Source organism: Emydura macquarii, unplaced genomic scaffold, assembly GCF_026122565.2.
Source record: "Emydura macquarii macquarii isolate MOO-44397 ecotype Brisbane River unplaced genomic scaffold, CSIRO-AGI_Emac_v2 contig_719, whole genome shotgun sequence".
Classification (NCBI taxonomy): Eukaryota; Metazoa; Chordata; order Testudines; family Chelidae; genus Emydura; species Emydura macquarii.
In genome coordinates, this window is record NW_027130856.1 from 2,891,748 (window position 1) to 2,913,983 (window position 22,236).

General features: G+C 39.5%; 1 protein-coding gene across 11 annotated transcripts in view; it reads right to left on the reverse strand.

Annotated features, from left to right (window-relative positions):
* The window catches only part of ARHGAP12 (Rho GTPase activating protein 12), a 138,417-nt gene that overhangs the window by 110,397 nt on the left and 5,784 nt on the right, over positions 1 to 22,236 (reverse strand). For all 11 annotated transcript variants that reach the window (XM_067542606.1, XM_067542604.1, XM_067542602.1 and 8 more), the window contains exon 2: positions 19,628 to 20,378. In XM_067542606.1, coding sequence (XP_067398707.1) covers positions 19,628 to 20,296 — 669 coding nt within the window. In that variant the 5' untranslated portion in view covers positions 20,297 to 20,378. The remainder of the gene's footprint in view (positions 1 to 19,627; positions 20,379 to 22,236) is intronic.

Consider the following 22,236-nt stretch of genomic DNA (forward strand, 5'->3'; position numbering starts at 1 on the left):
AGCAAGCTAGAGAAATGTGGTCTAGATCAGTGGTTCTTAACCTTTCCAAACTACTGTACCCCTGAAGCCTGAGTCCCACCCCCACAGGGCTGAGGCATGTAACTTAGTTTCATGGCGCCCCTGTGGCTCCAGGCAATTGCCTTTCTTGCCACCCCCAATACCAGCTCTGCACTTGCGACCCCTCTAAAACCCCAGGTTAAGAAACACTGGTCTAGATGAAAATTACTATAAGGTGGGTACACAACTGATTGAAAGACTGTAGGCAAAGTAGTTTCAATGGCTCCCTGTCAAACTGGAAGGGCGTGTCTAGTGAAGTCCTGCAGGGGTCAGACCTGACTCTGGAACTATTCAATATTTTCATTAATGACTTGGATAATGGAATGTAGAGAATGCTTATAAAAATGTAGCTGACACTGTAGGAGAACTGGGGAATTACAGACTAGTCAGCCTCACCTCAGTCCCTGGAAAAATCACATAGCAGGTCCTCAAGGAATCCATTTTGAGGCACTTGGAAGAGAGGAAGGTGATCAGGAACAGTCAGCATGGATTCAGCAAGGGCAAGTCATGCCTAAGCAACCTGATTGCCTTCTATGATGAGATGACTGGCTCTGTGGATGTGGGGAAAGTGGTGGACGTGATATACTTTGACTTTAGCAAAGCTTTTGATACGGTCTCCCATAACATTCTTATCAGCAACTTAAAGAACCATGGGTTGGATGAATGGACTATAAGATGGACAGAAAGCTGGCTAGATCATTGGGCTTAACGGGTAGTTATCGACAGCTTGATGTCTAGTTGGCAGGCAGTAACAAGCAGAGTGCCCCAGGGGACAGTGCTGGGGCCAGTTTCCTTCAACATCTTCATTAATGATCTGGAGCAGTGGCTCTCAACCTTTTTTTCCCCGAGTACCAGTCGGGTCAAGTCAAGTACCACTAGTCCTGACCCGAGTGGTACTCGAGTAAAAAAAGGGGGGCAACAGTACTCTCCGCCGAATCCTGGCCGCCGTTACCCAATTTTCGGCGGCAGGGTTTCTATCATAGGGACATGCGGAGCCGGCCGGGTTGCGTGCACGAGGCGAAACCTGCCGCCGAAACCCTACAGCTGTTTGCGGCGGGAAGGAATTTTGGCAGCAGCAGAGGGGGAAGCCAGCGGAATGCTACACGTCTTCGGCGGGGGGGGGGGGAATCGGCAGCAGTAGAGAAAGCATATTCGGCGGCGGGGGTGATTTTGGCGGCAGCAGGGGTTCAGCCGCCGGTATGATACGCGTCTTCGGCGGGGGGGAGGGGGGGGTTCAGCGGCAGCGGGGAGATTTCGGCAGCAACAGGGGTTCAGACGCCGGTATGATACGCGTCTTCGGCGGGGGGGGGGGGGGGGGGGGAATTCAGCAGCGGCAGCAGGGTACGCCTTGCGTACCACCAAGCCGTCCTGCGCGTACCACCGGTTGAGAACCCCTGATCTGGAGGATGGGGTGGATTGCACCCTCAGCAAGTTTGCAGATGACACTAAGATGGGGGGAGTGGTAGATACACTGGAGGGTAGGGATAGGATACAGAGTGACCTAGACAAATTGGAGGATTGGGCCAAAAGAGATCTGATGAGGTTCAACAAGGACAAGTGCAGAGTCCTGCACTTAGGATGGAAGAATCCCATGCACAATTACAGACTGGGGACCGACTGGCCAGGCAGCAGTTTTGCAAAAAAGGAACTGGGGGGTTACAGTGCACAAGAAGCTGGATATGAGTCAATAGTGTGCCCTTACTGCCAAGAAGTGTAAAGGCATATTGGGCTGCATTAGTAGGAGCACTGCCAGCAGATCAAGGGAAGTGATTATTCCCATCTATTCGGCACTAGTGAGGCCACATTTGGAGTAGTGTCCAGTTTTGGGCCCCCCACTACAGAAAAGATGTGGACAAATGGAGAGAGTCCAGCGGAGGGCAACAAAAATGATTAGGGGGCTGGAGCACAAGACTTCTGAGGAGAGGCTGAGGGAACTGGGCTTATTTAGTCTGCAGAAGAGAAAAATGAGGGGGGGATTTGATAGTGGCCTCCAACTACCTGAAAGGGGGCTTCAGGGAGGATGGAGCTAGGCTGTTCTCAGTGGTAGTAGATGACAGAACTAGGAGCAATGGTCTCAAATTGCAGTGGGAGAGGTCTAGGTTGGATATTAGGAAAAGCTTTTTCCCTAGGAGCATGGTGAAGCACTGAAATGGGTTTCCTAAGGAGGTGGGTGGAATCTCGATCCTTAGAGGTTTTTAAGGTGTGGCTTGACAAAGCCTTGGCTGGGATGATTTAGTTGGGGTTGGTCCTGCTTTGAGCAGGGGATTGGACTAGATGACCTCCTAAAGTCCCTTCCAAATCTAATCTTCTATGACGACACGTGGGAGGCAATGCTAGTACTTTGGAGAAAAGGATTTGAATTCAAAAGGACCTTGACAAATTAGAGAACTGTCTGAAATCAAGATGAAATTCAATAAAGACAAAGGCAAAGTGTTACACTGGCAGGCCAAATGCCCATTCTTGCCAAAGCTGCAGGCATTTAGCTAAGAACTGACTACCTCATAGCTGAAGACGAGATCACCTGTATGTTAGTTTTGCTCAAAACAGATATTGGTTTTATAAGAATGTATTTAGTGTTCAGACTTTATGAAAGGCTTTAAATTGCTGCATACATTAATCTTCTTGTAATGTCTGTATTCTATGCTATAAAAAAATATGTATGTTTTGCTTTATAACTTTGAAAATGTTTGCCCTGAACTTGTGAACACAGGCAAAGGAAGCATCTCACCCTGCCTATCCATAAAGACTATCAAAATCAGATGAGCCATCAAGAATCATCACAATACAAAGGACTGGTTAATGGACCTATCAAACTTGGGAAATGCTATGTGCAAGGAAACTGGTCCTGTGGACTGGAAGCTGAATAAGGGAAGTAAAACAAAGCCACATGAAAATTATCCATCTTTTTGGCTGTTTGAACTCTGATGGGCCAGAGACTCTAAACTGAAGCCCGAGATCCTCAGGGTTGCCTCCGGGATCTGCCCTGAAAGACACTGTGAATTGACAGATCACTATAACTCTGTCACTCTTAAGATTTAGATGGTAACTCATTGTGTGTATGTTTGTTTGCTTTAACTTGTAAATAACTGTTATTCCTTTTTCCTAGTTAATAAATCTTTATATTGTTTATTATAGGATTGCTACAGACATTGTCTTTAGTGTAAGATCTAGGATACCAATCGATCTGGGTGTGACTGGTCTTTTGGGACTGGAAGCAACCTGAATGTGATGTGATTTTTGGTATGAACATTTAGCACAAAGTCCAGTTTGTCTGTGTAGCAAGACAGACTGGAGAGTCTAAGGGGACTGTTTGGAAAGTCAGTGGTAAGACAGTTATAGTGGTCCAGGAGTTCACATTTGTTACAAGTTTGGTGAAGTCTAATTATAGAACATACCCTAAAATGGTGGTGTCTGCTCTGTTTTTGACAGTCTGCCCTGAGGTAGGCATTCACTGTCATAAGCCACTCCATACAGCACGACACAAAAACTACATTTATAAAGGAAAATTCAACTGCACCACTACAAAATGGGGGGATAAATGAGTAGGCAGTGGTACTGCAAGAAAGGATCTGGGACTTACAGTGGATCACAAACTGAATACATTTGTGAAAAAGACTAATATTCTGACTAATATTAACATGAGTGTGCACAAAATGGAGAACGTCAAGAGGAGAGCAACAAAAATGATAAAAGGTTTAGAAAACCTGACCTATGAGGAAAGATTAAAAAACTATGTTTAATCTTGGTAAAAGAGGACTAATAGGTGATCTGTTATATGTTAAGGGCTGTTATAAAGACAACAGTGATCAATTATTCTCCAAATCCACTGAAAGTAGGACTAGTTATATGCTTAACCTGTAGCAAGGAAAATTTAGGACAGATATCAGGGAAAGCTTTCTAACGATAAGGACAGTTAAGCACCTGGAACAGGCTTCCAAAAAAGGTTGTAGAATTCCCATCACCAGAAGTTTTCAAGAACAGGTTACACAAAATCGGTCAGAGTTGGACTAGATATACTTGGCCTTGCCACAGAGCAGGGAGCAGGACTAAATGACCTTGAGGTCCCTTCATCAGCCCTATTTTTTTTATGATTCTACAGCTCTTCTGAGTTATATGTTGCCAGGCATGACAGAGTTCCCTGATGGTTTGTCTTGATTAGTATAATGTGTTCTAAATGTCGTACAAACGGTAACGTATATTTTTACTAAATGCAGCTTGACCAGCTGAAAGCTTTGGGAAAGACTATACTTCACCTCAGCCAGGTGGCACATGGTAAAAGTAGCTGGACAGCAATGAGGTCTGTCCAAGAAATCAGTTCATGCCCCTTCCACAGGTTCCTCTTAACCATTTTCCCCTGACCACCACGAGTTTCTCAAAAAGCACAAAGGAAAGTCACAAAAAAAAAAAAATAGATGAAGAGTTAAGGTTGCTTAGTAATGCACTGTATGCTTCCAGAATGTGGATGTTGGCAGCCAAAAACCAAATCTGAGATTAAAGAAAAATGTTCAACCATATAAAACACAAATATTAGAAAAATCAGTAAATGCACAGCAAAAGTAAATGTACAATTAAAGTTATGCTTTTCACAATCTTAAGTCCACCCATACTGAGGTGGCACTAGAACTTCCAGGTGTAAGTAAGTTACATCCATTCCCATCACCAACTGCATTTTCACCTGCTCTCCCAATCCCCTCAAAAAATCCTCTATGTCCTAAATCTACCCTCATATTCCATACACCGTCCCTGTGCTCTGTATGCTACTGACCTGGGGGTGACTAACAAGGGGTTAGCAGGTATCACATTGGATAAGATGACAATACAAGGATTAAGGCAGGGCAATCATCACAATGGATTCCTCAGTACAAAGGTCAGAGTCTGAAATAACAAAGATTAGAATTTCTTCAGCACCACTCCTCACTCTACCTAATGACCATCAATGTTTTACGCAGATCACAGTGATCCTTTGGGGCAGCGGTTCTCAACCTATTTACCTTTATGCTGCATTCAATACTACCTGTATGGCCCTGAGGATGTCACATATGTGCTGATTGGGCTGCAGGTTGAGAACCATTGCTTTGGGGGCAATGATCAAAGGTGCTGAAACATGATTTTAACTGTGCAATTAACTCAGATTATATATTCCCAACTTTAATATTTCTGTTGTGTGGGGTTCAGTATTATATTAAAAGGTTGTGTAAGAGGCTTTCAGCGAAAGTTAGAGAGGAGTTTAATTAGAGGCCTCCCACAACGTTATGCTTTTCTCCATGATAAAAGCAGTGTAATACTGTATGTACATATTTGTCTTTTGACTTCCATTTAGTATGTCCATTTATTTCACTCTACTTGCAGATAGTTTGAGAACACTTGACAGTTTTAATGGGAAAGCTTGACATGCAACCACGCATTTCTGTATTCTTCCTCTTTATTTTCCTTACTGTAGTAAGATTTTTTTCACTTTTAGAAACACTTTCCTGTAATGTTTTGCTAAATCAGTGCTTTTAGAACAAGAGTATCTGCATAGCTTTTTCATTTTATTGTTCATATCTGTTTCAGAATTAAACAGACTGTATATAGGACTTAAAATAAAGGGAGTCCCAAACAATCAAATCCTGTGTTTCACTTTAAATCCTGTGTCTCTATTAACCTAATCATCATCTATCAAGTATTTTAACACTGATTCAGGAATTTCCATATCATTTACAGAGTTCTTTCAAGACAGAAAGAATTTGGGGATTTTTGACACAATAGCACCTGGAGGACCTACCTATGTCAGGACTCCATGGTGCCAGGCACCTTGCAGACATGCCCCAGAGAGCTTACAATCTTAGTTTTACAACATGACAAAATAGGTGAGTGAAGCAAATAATTGTTTTGGTTTATCTGGGGGAGGAAGGGTTGAGAGGCAGTGAGGCCAGAATTAACAGTTTTTTTCAGACTAGCTGTATGCAGTTCTTATGAAGAAGACTTTTTTTTTAAAATGGAAATAAGCAAACAGATCAGTAATAGCAGTCTCAGCTCACCACCTGCTGAGCCATTATTAGATGGCAGTGTTCTGTAGGCATCACTGTGGCAATCTTCAGTAGGGATTTGAAGGACTGGGTTGGTCGTTTTTCAGTTTTAGCAAAGGAGAGTTTGACAATGCAATAAAAGAACAGAATGGATAGGTAGGATCATAATAGATGACTAGCATTACAGAATTTGAACCTTTTCACTCGAATCCAACATAATGCAGCCTTTGGCTCAACCTGAGACTTCAACGGTCCCATCACACTGATGGCTGTACAGTTCCATGCTTGCCTACCAATGGTACAAAGTAGTTTCACTAGAGCTGAAAGTGTAGCATTTCAAGTTTGGCTTACCATTTCTATTAATCCATTACTGGGAAGACTTATATAGTATAAAGGAGAGGCATGTGGACTTTCTGAAGTGTAGGGGGAAGTAGGTCTTATGACTGTTTTGAGCACCACACAGATGTGACTTGTTTCATTTTTCAGCAAAACATACATGTTCTAGACTTGGAAGGTTACAGCTTCTTTCACCACTAGCAAGTTCCGATGGTCAGTAGTGTCTGGGCAGCAATGTGAAACCAAAGTAAACCTGGCAAGTTCCACTTTCTGCATAATATAGTCTACAAGAATCAATTTTACTTTGCTGCTGAGCCCATACAACAGAAACAACAATTCTGTTCTGAGGAGATAAAAGTGGGGAGAAACACACACACACACACACACACACACACACACACAGACACACACACACACACACAGAGATAGGGAGAACTCTCGTGCTAGCAACTACAAAGTGCATGAGAAGAAGAGATACTTTCTCCTCGGGAATCAGCTGGGAAGTGGGGGAACTCCTAATTTAGGAGACCTCTACTAACCAAAGCTCATCATAAGGAAGCTCCTCACCATCAGAAACATGCAACAGCAACAAGCTGGTGGGGAAACCAGATTATCCCTTTCTAGCAGTCATGAAGGGTAAGTTTTCACCAGGCCACTACTGAGACAGAACCAGCTGAGGTCTCAAATGGCTTTACAAAGTAATAAAGCAAAGAAAAATACCTAGAACAAAGTTGTAGCCGAGCACTCAGAGTTGGTTTTGTTTTTAAACTGAATTGAACATGAGTTATGTACCCAAACTTTACCCAACTGAAGGTCACACTGACAATTTGCCAGTTTGAAGCCCCCATTTATTATTTGTAAAATTGAGCAGATCTAAACACCTGAAGGTTCATGTGACCCATCCGTGCCAAGGGTAGCCACCTAAAAATGCCAAGATCAGGGCATGTTGTAAAAGCAGATTCTCCCAACACTGATGGGTGACACTGAAGTCAGACTCCCCAACTAGACACAAACAGTGCTTCTGATTCCCCACACTAGTTATCAAGAAGCCAAAACAAAAATATACACAGCCCCATTTACTGCATTCCAGTCTCTGGCTCCCAATCGGCCACTAGGTACAGTAAAGAGACCAGCTATGTAAAACTCTATGCTCTTTACCAAAAAGGTTTCTCCTGACCCCAAAGGGTCAGCCACAGTACCAGATCAAATATAAATTTATATCTTACCCAAAATACCACGCTGCCAACCAATCCTTTAGTAAATAAAACTAAAGGTTTATTATAAAAAGAAAGAAAAAAACTGTAAGAGAAATGTTAAAAAGGATTAAAGCAATCAATCAGACACATACAATTGATTTGAAAATCCATATATATCAGGTTTCTAGTAGAATTGTGGAGTCTGCAGGCTTGTATAATCCCTCTGGTGTATATCCAGTACCTGGATGGGTCTCAGTCCTTTGTTTCACAGCTTCAGTTCAGTTGTAGATGAGATGATCCAGAGGTAGGCTGGAGACTAAAGACAGACTAAAGACAACATGGATGTCGTGCAGCTGCCTTATATGTCTTTTGCCATGCTGTTTGTGGAATTTTACAGGAATAAAATGGAGTCCAGAGTCACATGAGTAAGTCTTGGTGACACATCAGGTATATCCCTGGCTTCTCCCCCTGGGCCCCTTGTATCTGTGAATGTCTTAATGGGCCATTAAGCAGGCTATTGCTGCAGCCATCCTGTCTGGGGTATCGCCCAGTCACAGCACAATTTGAAATACAGATATATCAAACATATCCATAACTTCCATTATACATATAACACATGAACATAAACAATCATCTTACTTAGCGCATTATAGCCTAACAGTACCTGACATGGCATATCTCAGATGAATTATTAGGCTCTGACGTATTGATGTTAAACATAATAAACCCTCCCCCCGCCCTCCTAATCCAGCCAGCGTGACAGTTCAGCTTCTGGAGATAACGCATAGTAGGCAGTTCAATCAAAAGAGGAAGTTCCAGCATGCCACATTTCCAGCCTGCACCTCCTATCTAACTGCATTGCCTGCATCTAAAGATTATAGCAACTGCCAACCACACTTTGGCCAGAGTCAATATAAGACCATTCAGGCTTCTTTTACTCCTGAAAGTTTGGCAAAGGTATGCCAAATATTCCAGATCCTTTGCGATGCATAGAAAATGTTTCCCTTTTGTCAAAATGTGTTATGCAGTTACAAAATACAGTTAGCCTCACACAAGGGAAGACTGACATAGACAGCCCTTAGTGCCTAATGTAGATAATCAGTGCTGGATGTAGATAATCAGAAGTTAGCATGGGTATTGCTAATTTCATGTGTTTGCAATTTAACAAATCCTGCCAATCTGCTAATTTGCCCAATTGCAACAGGAAGAGCAGTCTTGTCAGCAGACTCACGAGATCCTTGAATTTTCAGTAGTGCTATACTTTTCATTTTTATCACATAAAAAACAGTCTAGAATGAGCTGTCAAAAAGCATCTTCTGAATGCACAAAGAACAAATAGTGCCTAAATGTATTATTGTGCAAAATACACTGATTCCAAACAATGCTAGGAAATCCATTAAGATAGAAGAGAAACACTTACGCAACACAAATTATTACATATGTAGAATGCCAAAGTCCACTATCCAGACTTTGAAATGTAAAACTATTTATGCTTTATAGCACAATATATCAATATTTATACTGAAAGTCTCACTGCATTTACTGTGTTAAGCAATTTAAAGTATTTTTTTTCTATCCTAAAAGATCTGCAATGCTTTGTATTACAGTTTTTACCTCAGTCTAAATGGTGGCAGAGAGTACATGTTATCAATACCTAAGCTGATAAACTGTATATAACACACATGCTTTTTTAGTTAGCTGGACTATCTGCAGAGTAAAGCCACCACACCAAACTACTCTGAAAGATGAAATTGAGTCAAACATCATTATCTCTTTACTCATCAACACTCAATAGAATTGGTCAGCATAGTTTGAAGTAAAAAAAATATCAAACTAAAGAGCAAGGCAGGTAATATCGAATTCTCAAGTTGATTTCTTGAGTCAAAATATACAATTACATGTTTTACACAACTGTAAGAAGTCACATGAAACAAATAAAGTCATTGGTTGAAATTTAACTGGCAAATTAAATGAAAGTTGGGGAGTAAGGGGATCTTTCAAACAAACATTCCTCTGGAAGAGGTACTGAGATCCTGGAATTACAGGGACTCTTCCCAGCACAATACCTACACTAATGAATGAAAATTGCATAGGTAAGTTCTGAAAATAGGCACTCTTTTCTAATCACATGTTTAGTAAGGCATATAGCTATCCAGTAATTGCTGGGCAGGTGGCAAATTGTAATTACTGCTTCTGGTTGGCTAAAAATTGTGCCTTCAACTAGTCTGGAATAAGGCAACCTATTATTTTGTTATCCTATCCTCCCTATCCCCATTTATCTCATCCACCTGTTATGTCATCTTTCAGATTGTAAGCTCTCTGGGGCAGAGACCCTCAGTTTATATAGTGACTAGTAAAATGGCATCCTGAACCCCACAACAATCCTGTAGATCCTAGAACACCATGATAAATTTAATAAATTCTTTTACCCCATCATCATAGTATCTGAACACCTTCCAGATCTGACAGAGTAAGTGATCTGACTAGCATCTGCCATATGAGCTCCTCTTTCTCTCAATTCCCAAAAAGAAAACAAAATATGTGGATTTTTTTAAATTGCTTATTTACAATGTGTTTGTATTAATGAAGGTAATGTCAAAGAAGTGGCAAAGTCTGGTGGTGGCCCTACAATCCTTTGGAATTTGTTCCACAGTCTTGGACTGCCCCTCAAGAAAGCTCTATCTCCTGCACTAATGACTCATGATAGACATTTCCACTGTACCAGAAAAATGGTGATGTCCAGTTCACAGAGGTTAAGTGACAATATCAAAATGATTCATTATTATTCTCAACTGAAGCCATTTAGCTAGTATTTACCGTTGGGAAACAAATTGAACCTGCTATTGGAATTCTGGAAACAAGTGACATAGCTACATGATAGGTCTATACTCCAGCATTAAACAATGTCTAGATGGTAGCGAGGTAAAGCCATACTACAACTAAACAGTAAATAGTTTCCCCAAAATGTTTAAAAATGTAACTAGATGGTAACATGTGCCCTCAAACAGGAATTTTGTTTATTCTGAAGCATATTTGCATTTGTTGGAGAGGTTCCCAAACTACAGCCCACAGAATATCTGTTGTTGGCAGAAAAGAGGTTATTTCCAGCTGCGAGATTTCATTAAGAGAGAGTTAAAATATATTAGTTAATTTCCTAATATCACTTTCTATTTAAGCATTTGCACTAGTTGCCACAAGGATGCTAAATTATGATGAATGCTACAAGAGACACTTCGCACTCACTCAAAAAAAAGGCAGATAAGACAGCATATACTAAAATATGATCTACACTAAAAGTTTGAAAAACCTTTTTCTAGACATCAGCTACCAGACTTGAAGAGTAACTGGCAAGATAAAAAAGAAAGCACTGCAGCTTTGCTGCCCGAGATAAGGCATCAAGTAATGCTATTCAAAGTGAAGAAGTTTCAGCTGTTAATGTGGGATCAAATGAATTCACGTTTACCAGTATAAGCTGATGTCTTAACAGTTCTACATTACCATACACACACAAAAATTGAATATGAAACAAAGTACTAATAACTGTGCCAAGTACAAAAATTGATCTTCTCTTGACTTTTCAACTCTGAAACTAACAGAAATTACAAAATGTAAAATAAGATTGCCTATACTAACAGTAGATTTTCATTTCTCTAAATTATCTATTCAGGTGAGAGCCCTACCACCACTTGAAATTACCACCATTCCAATATTTAAATAAAAGCTAATTAAAACCTTCCCTCTCTTTCCTGGTTTGATTTTTTCCATTGTTCTCTAATAAAGATCATGCCACTCGAATTCTCAAAAATACTCAGGTTATAGAAAAGAAAGCCAGAGACTGATTTGCCAGAGGAAAAGTAACAAAACTAAATTCATAACACTAAAACATCAGTATGAAGGTAATGGATGGGTCAGGGAATAATAATGAAACATGCAACCCCTCTGCTGTAGATCACTCATTTGAACACAGGAATATCAGTTGTGACTGAAAGGGTGTACCATCTGCTGGCTGATACAAAAAGAGCTACAGGTCTCATTACAGTTTATCTAAAGCTATGTCTTCACTGACAGCGGCAAATTCGCTGCTGTCAGATCGACTACTCTACTCTGGATCGACTGAGCGGTCAGTGAAGACCCGCTCAGTCGATCCACAAATCGACGTATTAAGACCACCATAGTGTAGCGCTATGTCGACGGGAACGCAGTTCCCATCGGCGCAGTGCCGTGAAGACGGTGCGCAGAACAGAAGCAGAGAAATCGATGGGAGTTACACAAGTTTTTTTCGTAGCTTGTGTAACTCCGGTAGACTTCCACCGAATCTCTGAGGTAACTGAAGACCAGCCCTAAGAGATGTTGACATCAACACATTTAGAACCTTTGTTAGACTCAGCAAAGCCAAGGAAATTTAACTTCCCTCTTCTCTCGGAGGTGGCCCAAATCCTGTCACCTGAAAGACAATTTAGTGTAAAAAAGCTTGCACCAACATACATGAAAAGTGCCGCACTGATAGTCACTTAGAAAACACTTCTGGGTGAATGTGAAATGCTAGATGCAATTACTGAAGAAAATACAGGTCTATTCATTTTATTGTTATCGCCAGTTACATGTAATTTGTGGTCCTAAATTTACATTTGTCTTTAAAAATCTTAACTATACCAGACAAAATGTTGTCCTGCTACAAAAATCATAATTTCCAGGGGGGGGGTGGGAAGCAAGTTAATTATTCTGGCACAGATTTCTTATTTTAAGTGGGTTTTAAATGATACACGGGTCACTTTATGTTTGGGATCCACATTAAACCAAGCTATGTATGCAGCCCTAGAATTTGGTGTATATGTCCAGTTTGATTAAGTATAGGTCTTGTAAACAGAATCCTTTCAATATACCCCCTCAAATTAATAATTGCTAGACCCCGTAAATTAAAAATAAAGATAAGCAGAAGCAGCAGCACATTTCCAACAATAAAAGCAAATTAAATCTGGGACCCAGAGAACTTGACAATTCCCCAGTATTTAAAGGCCTAATTAAGTTCGGCTGCTAAGTAGGAGGAAACTATAAGCAAGGTTCTGTGATTTCCCTTAAAGAAACTTACCAGTATATACACAATTTCTAAATAAAACTTAGTAAATTAACAAGTTTTTAATGTGATCAAAAACAAAGTTATATCATTTTCTAGAGAAACTGCAGGGGTAAAAGACAGCTCCATTTGTGGGATCTTTACTACCAAGAATTAATCAAAGCAAGACAGACATCCTACTGATAATCCACTTTAGTGCTTCATAGTTTATGCAATAGTCAATTACTAAAGAGGATGAAAGACAGAGCAATCTTTGCAAATAGGTCACGGTCTATATTTGTAATGATTAAAACAGCCTACTACTAAAAGTAACTTTTCTATAAACAGGAAAAGATAAACCTTTTGTTGTCCTGATTAAGTGTTGGCTCTTTCAAATACTCAGGGTCCCTCTGCAACAAAAAAAGAGGAGGAGATGCAAAAAGTCAGGAAGTTCCCCACTACCACCAGTTGCTGGAGGCACCATGCTTATCATCGGAAGAACATGCAGATTAAGCAACTTTACACAGGTTTACAAATCTCTCTTACGGAATTGTTAAATAACATTAAAGTACTATAATCTAAAAGTGTTAAACATATGCTTATTCAAATCACAACTGGGAAGAAAATATAAACTACCTGGAAAACAGGAACACAAATTCCAAACAAACTGAATGTGCCAACTAGAGGTGTGCTGCAGAACAAAACCTCAAAGTAGGATCACTCCAGTCCTCCATGCTGAGGCAGTTAATCAATTTGTGTACAATGTAACTGCCGAGAATATGGCAGCCACACTGTTGAAGATGTATTATACTATAGGGTTCCTAACCAGTAAGCAAGATATACAAAGTGGATCCTATACTACAATTGTCTTAAATAATCCACAGGAAATTCAAATGTAATGTGGCCTAGTCCACATCCTTCAGTTTCTTTTCATAAGTATTTTTAGAAGATCAAACAATCAAATAAATGTTTATATTCATCTGTGAGGTGATGAACCATTCCTCATTTTTATAAAAGCAGCTTCAAGAAGCAAAAACCCAACAAACTACAATTCCTAATAAATTCCTTTGGAGCCAAATTCTGCACTTAATTACACTCATGCAACCCCATTGACATGGCATTGAATGAATATTGCTGAGGGCAAATTTCACTTTTTACCTGTGACTAACGCTTCAGGATAATAATTATTTTTAATATAAATAGCTAAGTATTGGCTAGATTTTCTGGTCTCCATACATCTCCAACTACTGCCCCACTCCATTCTGCCCTTTACCTCTAAACTCATTGACCATTCCACTTTCAACCATTGCCTCGAATTCCTCTACTCCAACTTCATTCCAAGTCCCCTCTGTTCTGGTTTCCATCCACATCCAAACTGGTTACACCAAGATTTCAAGTTACTTCTTCTTTAATCAACTAGTTCTGACACCACTTCATTTTCATCATCCTCTCTCTCTCTGCTGTTGATACATTTTATCATACTCATGTTCTCTTGATCTTGTCCACCCTTGACTACAAAATTCTCCTCTCCTTGAACCCCTCCCCTCTTTTCAGTCATTCCCTCATTTCAGTCTCCAAGAGGAAGATTTTCCAACCCCTCCCTCCTTCCAGGGGGTCCTACAGGGGTCTATCCACAGCTCCCTCCTCTCTCCACACCCTTTTTCTTGGATAACTTCATTTGCCCTCCCATCTTCAAGCACTAACATCTTTATGCCCGTAACACCTAGATGCACCTGTCCACTCCTGACCAGTCTCCTTCCATCCAACCCCATCGCTGCTTATCTCTGAAATCTCCTCCCACATATACTGCTCTCAGTTGAACGTGGCTACTACTGAACCAGTTTCCTTCCAAGACCTCCCCAGTCACTAAACAGCATTGCCATCCTTCCTATAATTCAAGCCCATAATATAGTGCTTATTTGACTCTTCTGATTGCCCTTGGTCTGTACATCAAGCTTACATCCAACTCCAGCTGCTGCTTTTGTCCATAAAAATCCTAATATCTAATGTTTTCTTCTTGTCCGCATCACCAAAATACTTGTTCAGCAGCAAATTCCCCAACATCCACATTGCCACCTCCCCATCAACTTCTAGTCCATATGAATTTCAGCCACTAAGAATCTTTTCCCATCACTGACAGTGTCAGCTCCCCACCTTTCCAGATCCCTGTGTTACACTGATAGGGAGCCAGTGTCTTTACTTCAAGGACCAGGTCCTAGCCTACAAAGCTGCCAATAGGATAGGTGGAACAGGCTGTGACTTGGATCCTCTCTATGAAGTTTACAGCAGCAGTTACATTCTTCAGGGCCTCTGCAGCTGACAGAACTATGAGGCAGTCCTTAGCGACTGGTCCGCAGCTATAGCATTCTCCTTCCAAAGAAATCAAGGTGACCCCACAATTCTCAAAGGTTCAGAGCATAGTTTATGAACCATCTCTTTACAAAATTCTTCCCACAATAAGAATACCCCCGTGACGATATGATATAAAAAATAATCTAAAACCAACATGTACATACCCCACATTTATACTACTGGAAAAGAAACAGGAAGTGGAAGACTACAATCCCTCAAATGAAGTATGCCTTCACTGTTCTATAGCTGCCCATCATTATTATTTATATTACTGTCATGCCAAGGAGCCCCAGTTATGGACCAGAAGCTTATTGTGCTAAGTACTGTACAAATAGAACAAAAAGACAGTCTCTGCCCTCAGGGGACTTACAATCTAAGTATAAGGCAAGAGAACAAATGGATACGGACTAAACAGGGGAGGACAAGGAAACAATGAGACAATGCTGGTCAGCATGACAGGTTGTGGCTAACTGTAGTTAAGTTTTTTTGTAGACATTAAAGCAAGGGAGAGCTTTAAAGAGGGATTAGAAGAAGGAAAGAGTGAATGTTACAAACATTTATTGGAAGCTCTTCCCAAGAATAAGTGGTAGCATTTGAGAAAGCACAAAGATGTTTGTCTGAGAATTTAACAAGTAGGAAATGAAGGCTGACATAATGGGTCAATCGGAGGTAGGAATTGACCCTTCAGTACTGAACTAGAGGATAGGTAGACACCATGATAATGAGCATATTCAATTCTAAGCTTCCCCCTCCAATAAAACTTTATAGTATACATCAATGTCAAAAGCTGTATAAAAATGTATTGTAAGATTCTGACACTTAATACTTTTCCTACAGCAAAATGAGCTTTTATGCAGCCTAATCCCATCTCACCCAACTACATACGCATCCCTTCCTAAAACCTTTACAGAAATCCTAGCTGCAATCTTTAAGAGCTACGAAAAACAGTTTCAGAAACATACCTGGAAACTTTGGCTTCTTGGCTTCACATTTTCTGATAAATTCCTTCCCCAATATTTCTGAAAATCTTAAAATCCCAAACCCTTTGTTGTCTCTTTACAGACAATAATTAAACCATAAATCTTTTATGACAGCAAATGCTGTACCTCTTAAAAGGTCTCAATAAAAGCATTCTCGCTTGTGGCTAACAGCTAAATCAATCTAAGGAGATAAAAGTGAACTTCTGATAATACTGTAAGTTAAAGTTTATTGTGATACTGATTGCGTAAGACAGAACTCCACAATGAAAAAGAGGATTTGGCCTGCTTTGTGAGATTAAAATATGCATTTGTGTATGCAAGTTTGAAACTTGATGTTCTGACTAGAGACTCAGAGCAATAAAAACAACTTTCTAAGCCATTAATTTATGCACAGCTGATTTCTGCTAAACTGTTCTGATATTGAAAGTATGAGGTCTGTTCCAGTGGAGAAGGCTGGCAGTTTTGTAATATCAAAACCAAACTAACACAGTAACAGTGCCATCAGCACTACCACTGCTTTAATCTCTATGTCAAATATTTTAATTGTATTCAATTACCTTGTGATTCCATATGATTAGATTAAGTTAATTTACACTGCTTTAAAAAAAATTTGCAAACCTTATTGAACATTTACTTGCATGTTTCCTAAGGCAATGACAGTAACAACAGCTCCACAGCAACATTAATAAGCAAAGTCACGTTTTCTCACAGCTGAAATCATAAAAGTTGCACCATTTTTAACACCATGAAGATTTCCAGCACCGAACTTGGCTCAAACACAGTAGATACAAAGAGTTTCCATGAAATTGGCCTTTTTCATCTCCAAAGCCTCAGAAATGTATGAAGATTAGCATATTCAGTTCACTGAAAATGTATTAGTTGGTTACTAATCTTGCCAAAATTAGCTGAAGACTAAACTGTAAACATAAGAGTGACATCATGACCAACCATGCCATGCTAAGTGCATCTACTTACACTAACATGGGAAGAAACACATTAAATGGTATTAGAAGCAGCAAATCAAATCAATTCCATTTGTAGCATAAAATGTATAAAACAACATAGAAAAAACAAAAAATAAGTGTTTTAACTAGAATACCCTTTTTAAAGAGTTCTCTCATTCTTGTTAAGAATTTGGAAATCACCATACTACCACAGCTGAAGGTCCACTAAACATTTTGTCAATGCTGAAAAAGCAGTCAAATATATATTTCATCCTTACTAGTTCTCTGTGGTGCAGTTTAGCTCTCAACTGCAGTGAATAAAACATGTTGCTTTAAAAGATCACACTTCCTAAAAAATTGATAGTTCAAAGGCTAAATAAAAGAGGACATGGTAATGGTATATAAAATTAACAATATGAAAGAAAATAAATCCAATGATCCTATCTATTCCTTCTCATTATGCAAGAAAGAGGGACAAGAAAAATGAAAGGCAACAAAAACACAACCCACAATCCACAGAACACACTGCCTCAAAATAGAGGCCAAGAGTTTAAGTACATAAGAATAACCACTAAGTCAAATGAATGGTCCATCTACCCAGTATCCTGTCTTCAGACAGTGGCCAATGCCAGCTGCGTCAAAGGCAGTCATTGCGTGATCCATCCCCTTGCCGTCCACTCCCAGCTTCTGGAAACTGAGGCTAGGGGCACTTAGAGCATGGAGTTGCATACCTGACCATCCTGGCTAATATCTATTGATGGACCTATCCTCCATGAACTTACCTACTTTATTTTTTAACCCTGTTATAGTTTTGGCCGTCACAACATCCCCTGAGCAACGAGTTCCACTGGTTGATTGTGTGATGTGTGATGAAATACTTCCTTTTGTTTGTTTTAAACCTGCTGCCTATTAATTTTATTGGGTGACCCCTATTTCTTGTGTTATGTGAAGGCATAAACAACATTTCATTATTCACTTTCTCCACACCAGTCAACATTTTATAAACCTCTATCATATCCCCTCTTAATCATCTCTTTTCCAAGATGCAAAGTCTCCGTTTTTTTTTTTTACTCTCTCCTCATACAGAACTGTTCCATACCACAAATCATTTTTGTTACTTTTCTCTGTATCTTTTTTTTAGATGGGGCAACCAGTAGGATATAAAAAAGGATTACACATATCAAGAACATCCAACTTTATGTTTTATTGGTTAAAAAGTTTCAGGGGATACAAATACTCAGGATTCAGGGCAGAAACCAACCTCACATTGAATGGGATTAAGAAAAATATTGCCACCACTCTACTATGCAGTTTATGATGACATGTCCAATACAATGCTCCTTGCACATTCCTCTGAAGCATCTAGTACTAGCCACTGTCAGTTGGTATACCGGACCAGATGTACAACTAATCCAAATGTATGTGTGTGAGGGCCAAGTGACCAGTTGTACTGGTTCTTGTTAACTGAACAGTATAACAAAGCTTTACAAGTTATGCTGTGGAATTTCCTAAATTGCAGATTTTCAGCAAAATGATTCCAGATAACAGCCATCTAAATCAAGATATCATTTATAAACTTACAGCCTACCCTCATCTGAATACCATCCTTAAACTAAAACATTTTTGGGTATTAAATAGGTGCTGATAAATTAATGTACTTTAATGAATGTCAGAACGTACTCAAGCTACAGTATCACAGCAAGAAAGGAAAATATAGAATTTATTACAGGGATCCTGTATATCACCATTTAGAAGTGTCCTAAAACCTCTCAGCAGACTGGCAAAAGCACACGCAGCCTTAAATTTCTATGTTAATGGTTCAAATGTCCTAGAATTATACTGTCCAAATGCCATGATTAGTCAATGGCTCTCTAGCAGCCCTTACAGGAAAGGAACTGATCTCACTCAGCCCATTCCCTAAGTAAGCCAAAACAGAGTCTATTAAGATAACCAAAGGTAGGCAAGATATCAAGGTTTGCTATTTTAGCCTAAAGAGAGAATACTTAAGTTTTTTAAGCTGTCATTAACTGGCTTTGATAAGAAGCCAGCCTTATCACCACTACTTCTTTCACACCTCAGCACACCTCTGAATTAAAAAACTCAAATATGTCAGTTTCCATCAGTTAAATTCAAGGCTTGATAGGAGTGTTCTTCAGATACTTCCACACTAAGTGGCAATATTAAAAGTACCATTTAGTATCCATTAAACTTAGTTGCATTTACCTATCCATACTTGATGGATTAGCTACATGAAATATACATAAGAAATCAATGACAATGACTAGAGACCATCACATGCACCTGGACTGAAGATCAATAATCCCAGAAGTTGAAAGATACAGCAATGGACTCCTTCCCTCTAGGGGAGAATCACTAAGAACTGCTTAAATTCACATCTCCAACTACACGTTCACCACTGAAAAAAGTAATTCTAACTGAAGTTCTTCTATGCCATTAATTCCCAAGAGCACTGTAAATGAGAATAAGTACTTTTTGTTACATATGAATTCTACATGCCAATTTTTCTAACCTGACAAATCAATGCCATGCTAGATGAGATGAAAAATATGAAATGAAGATTTCATCTCATTCTTCCAATTCTCTCTTTTTTAGGAAGCAAATTAAGAACAGTAGTAAACTACATCAAAGATTTATAATTGAGAAAGGAAAAAGAATCTACTTAGATGCTTTTCAGGCTTACCTGCACTTGTTCTGTAGAGCTGCTACTGAGTTCATCTCCAGATTCTGAATCCTGATGGACTTTTTCTGAGCTTTCCCCTGCTGAATCACAGGACTGTTCGTGTGAGAAGCTGGTCTTCTCTATTTCCATGAACTCTGGACAAGTAAAATGGCCCACAGAGACAGTCCTGTACTTGCTGGAAACCTTGGGGGACTGCAACTCACTGTTAAGTTTTCCATTATTTTGGGCAAGGTCCAGGCTCAGGCCAAGATTTTGACCTGGACTATTATTTGGTCCCAGATTCTGATTGGCATCATGAACTAGGCGAGACACTTGAACTGGAGAGGATTTTCCAAAACTAGAAAGCTCTGATGACTTGTTCACATTTTCTGTTGACCTCTGTAAACTATGCATCAGTTTCAAAGAGCTATTTGGCAGCCCACCTGGTTGTTTAACAGGTGGCATTAGTGCTTTTCGTGTTACTTCTTTCACATACTGTGCTGGCACATAGAAGGCCTTGGAATTTTCATCCTTTTTGACTTGCCACCAATCATCATTAGTCTTTTTCACTAAGATGTATCTCTCCCCTTGTTTGATCACAATCTTTTTATCCTTTGCGTCATACTCATAATCATATTCCACTTCAATGTACAATGGTCCTGGTAGGATCTTTCCTCCTTTATCAGCCATCTCTATCTGAAAGAGATATTCACCTTTCCAGGTGAAAGGTAAGGCACATCATGACTTGTTTTTTCTGTTTGTATCCGTAGAGCTATAAGAAAAACAAAAACAAAACTATCACCAGTCAATTGCCTAAAATGTCTTAGAGAAAAGTGGTTTCAGAATGAATATCACATATTTCATTAATTACCTAAGTCTTTCAAACAGATATTAAAAGTTTGATAAAAACCACTGTAAGATTATAGCTGAGACCATATTTATGAAAGTAAAACAGTAGAAACAACTGTCACAACTTCTGTCCTCCTATGCTCATGACCCTCTTACTATCTGCAAGCTACCTATTAAGCCTATTGTTTCTGTTACTTAGCAAAGAAGATCAGAGGGTTTTTTTAGCTCGAGTCAATCTCTTGCTTACGTACAAGCTTAAATTCTTCATGGAACAGTGTTACTTCTCTCAGTTATAATTAAGTCTTCAGAAGTAGAATGACTGGTTTACTTATTTTGCCTCCCTTTCTCTAGCCCCAAGAAGCCCCTTTCTGAGTTCTCCGAATTACCCATTAGTCCCCTTAATTATTCTCCCCCAAAACCAATCAACTGGTGGTGATGGGTCAGCAATCCTTGCTAGAATGGCTTGATGATACTCCATCCAAGTTCCTCCATCACTTCTATATTGGCCAAATAGAGCACTAGTTAGCTGTACAAGGAACTCTCTCTCCCTTCCAGATGCAGTGCATAATGCCTCCATAGTCAAACACAGGTTTTCATAATGGAGCAACTGACCTGCTTATACATTTTGTTTGTGCTTTACCAACATCCATGGCATTAACAGCTAAGATTCTTATTTTCAAATCTCTCTCTAAATGAACATTTTTAGTTCCCAACTTCGTTTTTGTGTTTTAGCCCAGTTAGAAGCAGTTAAAAACAGCCACAGTTTACTTTGTTGGGGTTTTTCTAAAGCACTTTAATTACTTACCTCACAAGATAGTGTAAGACAACACAGAGCTAGAAGGGAAGGGGACAAGACAAATGAGAGAAAATTGGAAATGGAGTAAGAGGACTGGAACCAACAAGAAATGGAGAAGGTGGATAACCAGAAAACAATGAGCCTTTATTGTTTATTTTCTTGTGTTTAATTCTTTTAACCATCTAATTCAATGTATGCGTTCTATGAAAATTTTGGAAGGGACTTTCAAGTCTCTCCTAGTCCAGGCAATATAACCAAATCTATAGCTGCCCATGCATTTCTTGTCTTCCTGTTTTATAGTCCAATTTAGTGTTAGTCGTAATCCAGTGACAATTGGAGTTCTAACAAGTGATGCCAATTTAGTCTGGCCATTATGTTACATATTAGTAACAAGAAATATTAAGATTGGTATTCAGTATAAATATTGACACACATTAAAAGAGAGCAGAAAGTCTAAAAAGCAAGCAGCTAGAATGTTAGCTTCTTTAAAATAGTTGTTTTAAAAAGTAAATACACCAAATACAAAATAATGTATAGTTTATCAATCACTCTGCTTAGGGAGTATAAATTCTTCACCAAACTTTCAGCCCCTGAAAACCCCAATCAGAACTGCATGGCTTAACCCTGCAAGAGTGAAATCAATGCAACTCTACATAGGCACAGGGTACATCCATACAGATCTGACCACAGGACTGAAGCCTAACCATGCAAACATAGGAAAACTTAATGAGGGAAGTAGGCTCTTCTATGGGGTAAAATGTCAAAAGATCTATAACACTAGCCATTTTGCCTTTAACACATTTTCTTTCAGTTTTCCTTTGCCAGTTTGGTTAATCATAGCCTTCATGTCCTTCAATGTACTGTGCATCCTTATTTCTTATTAAATTCAGTGGGAGTTAAAGGAGCTAAGCTCATAGCAATGAGGTCCACTAGGAGCCACCAGTGCTTAAGCAAGTGTCTTTTTCTACAATTCACCTTCTTCTAC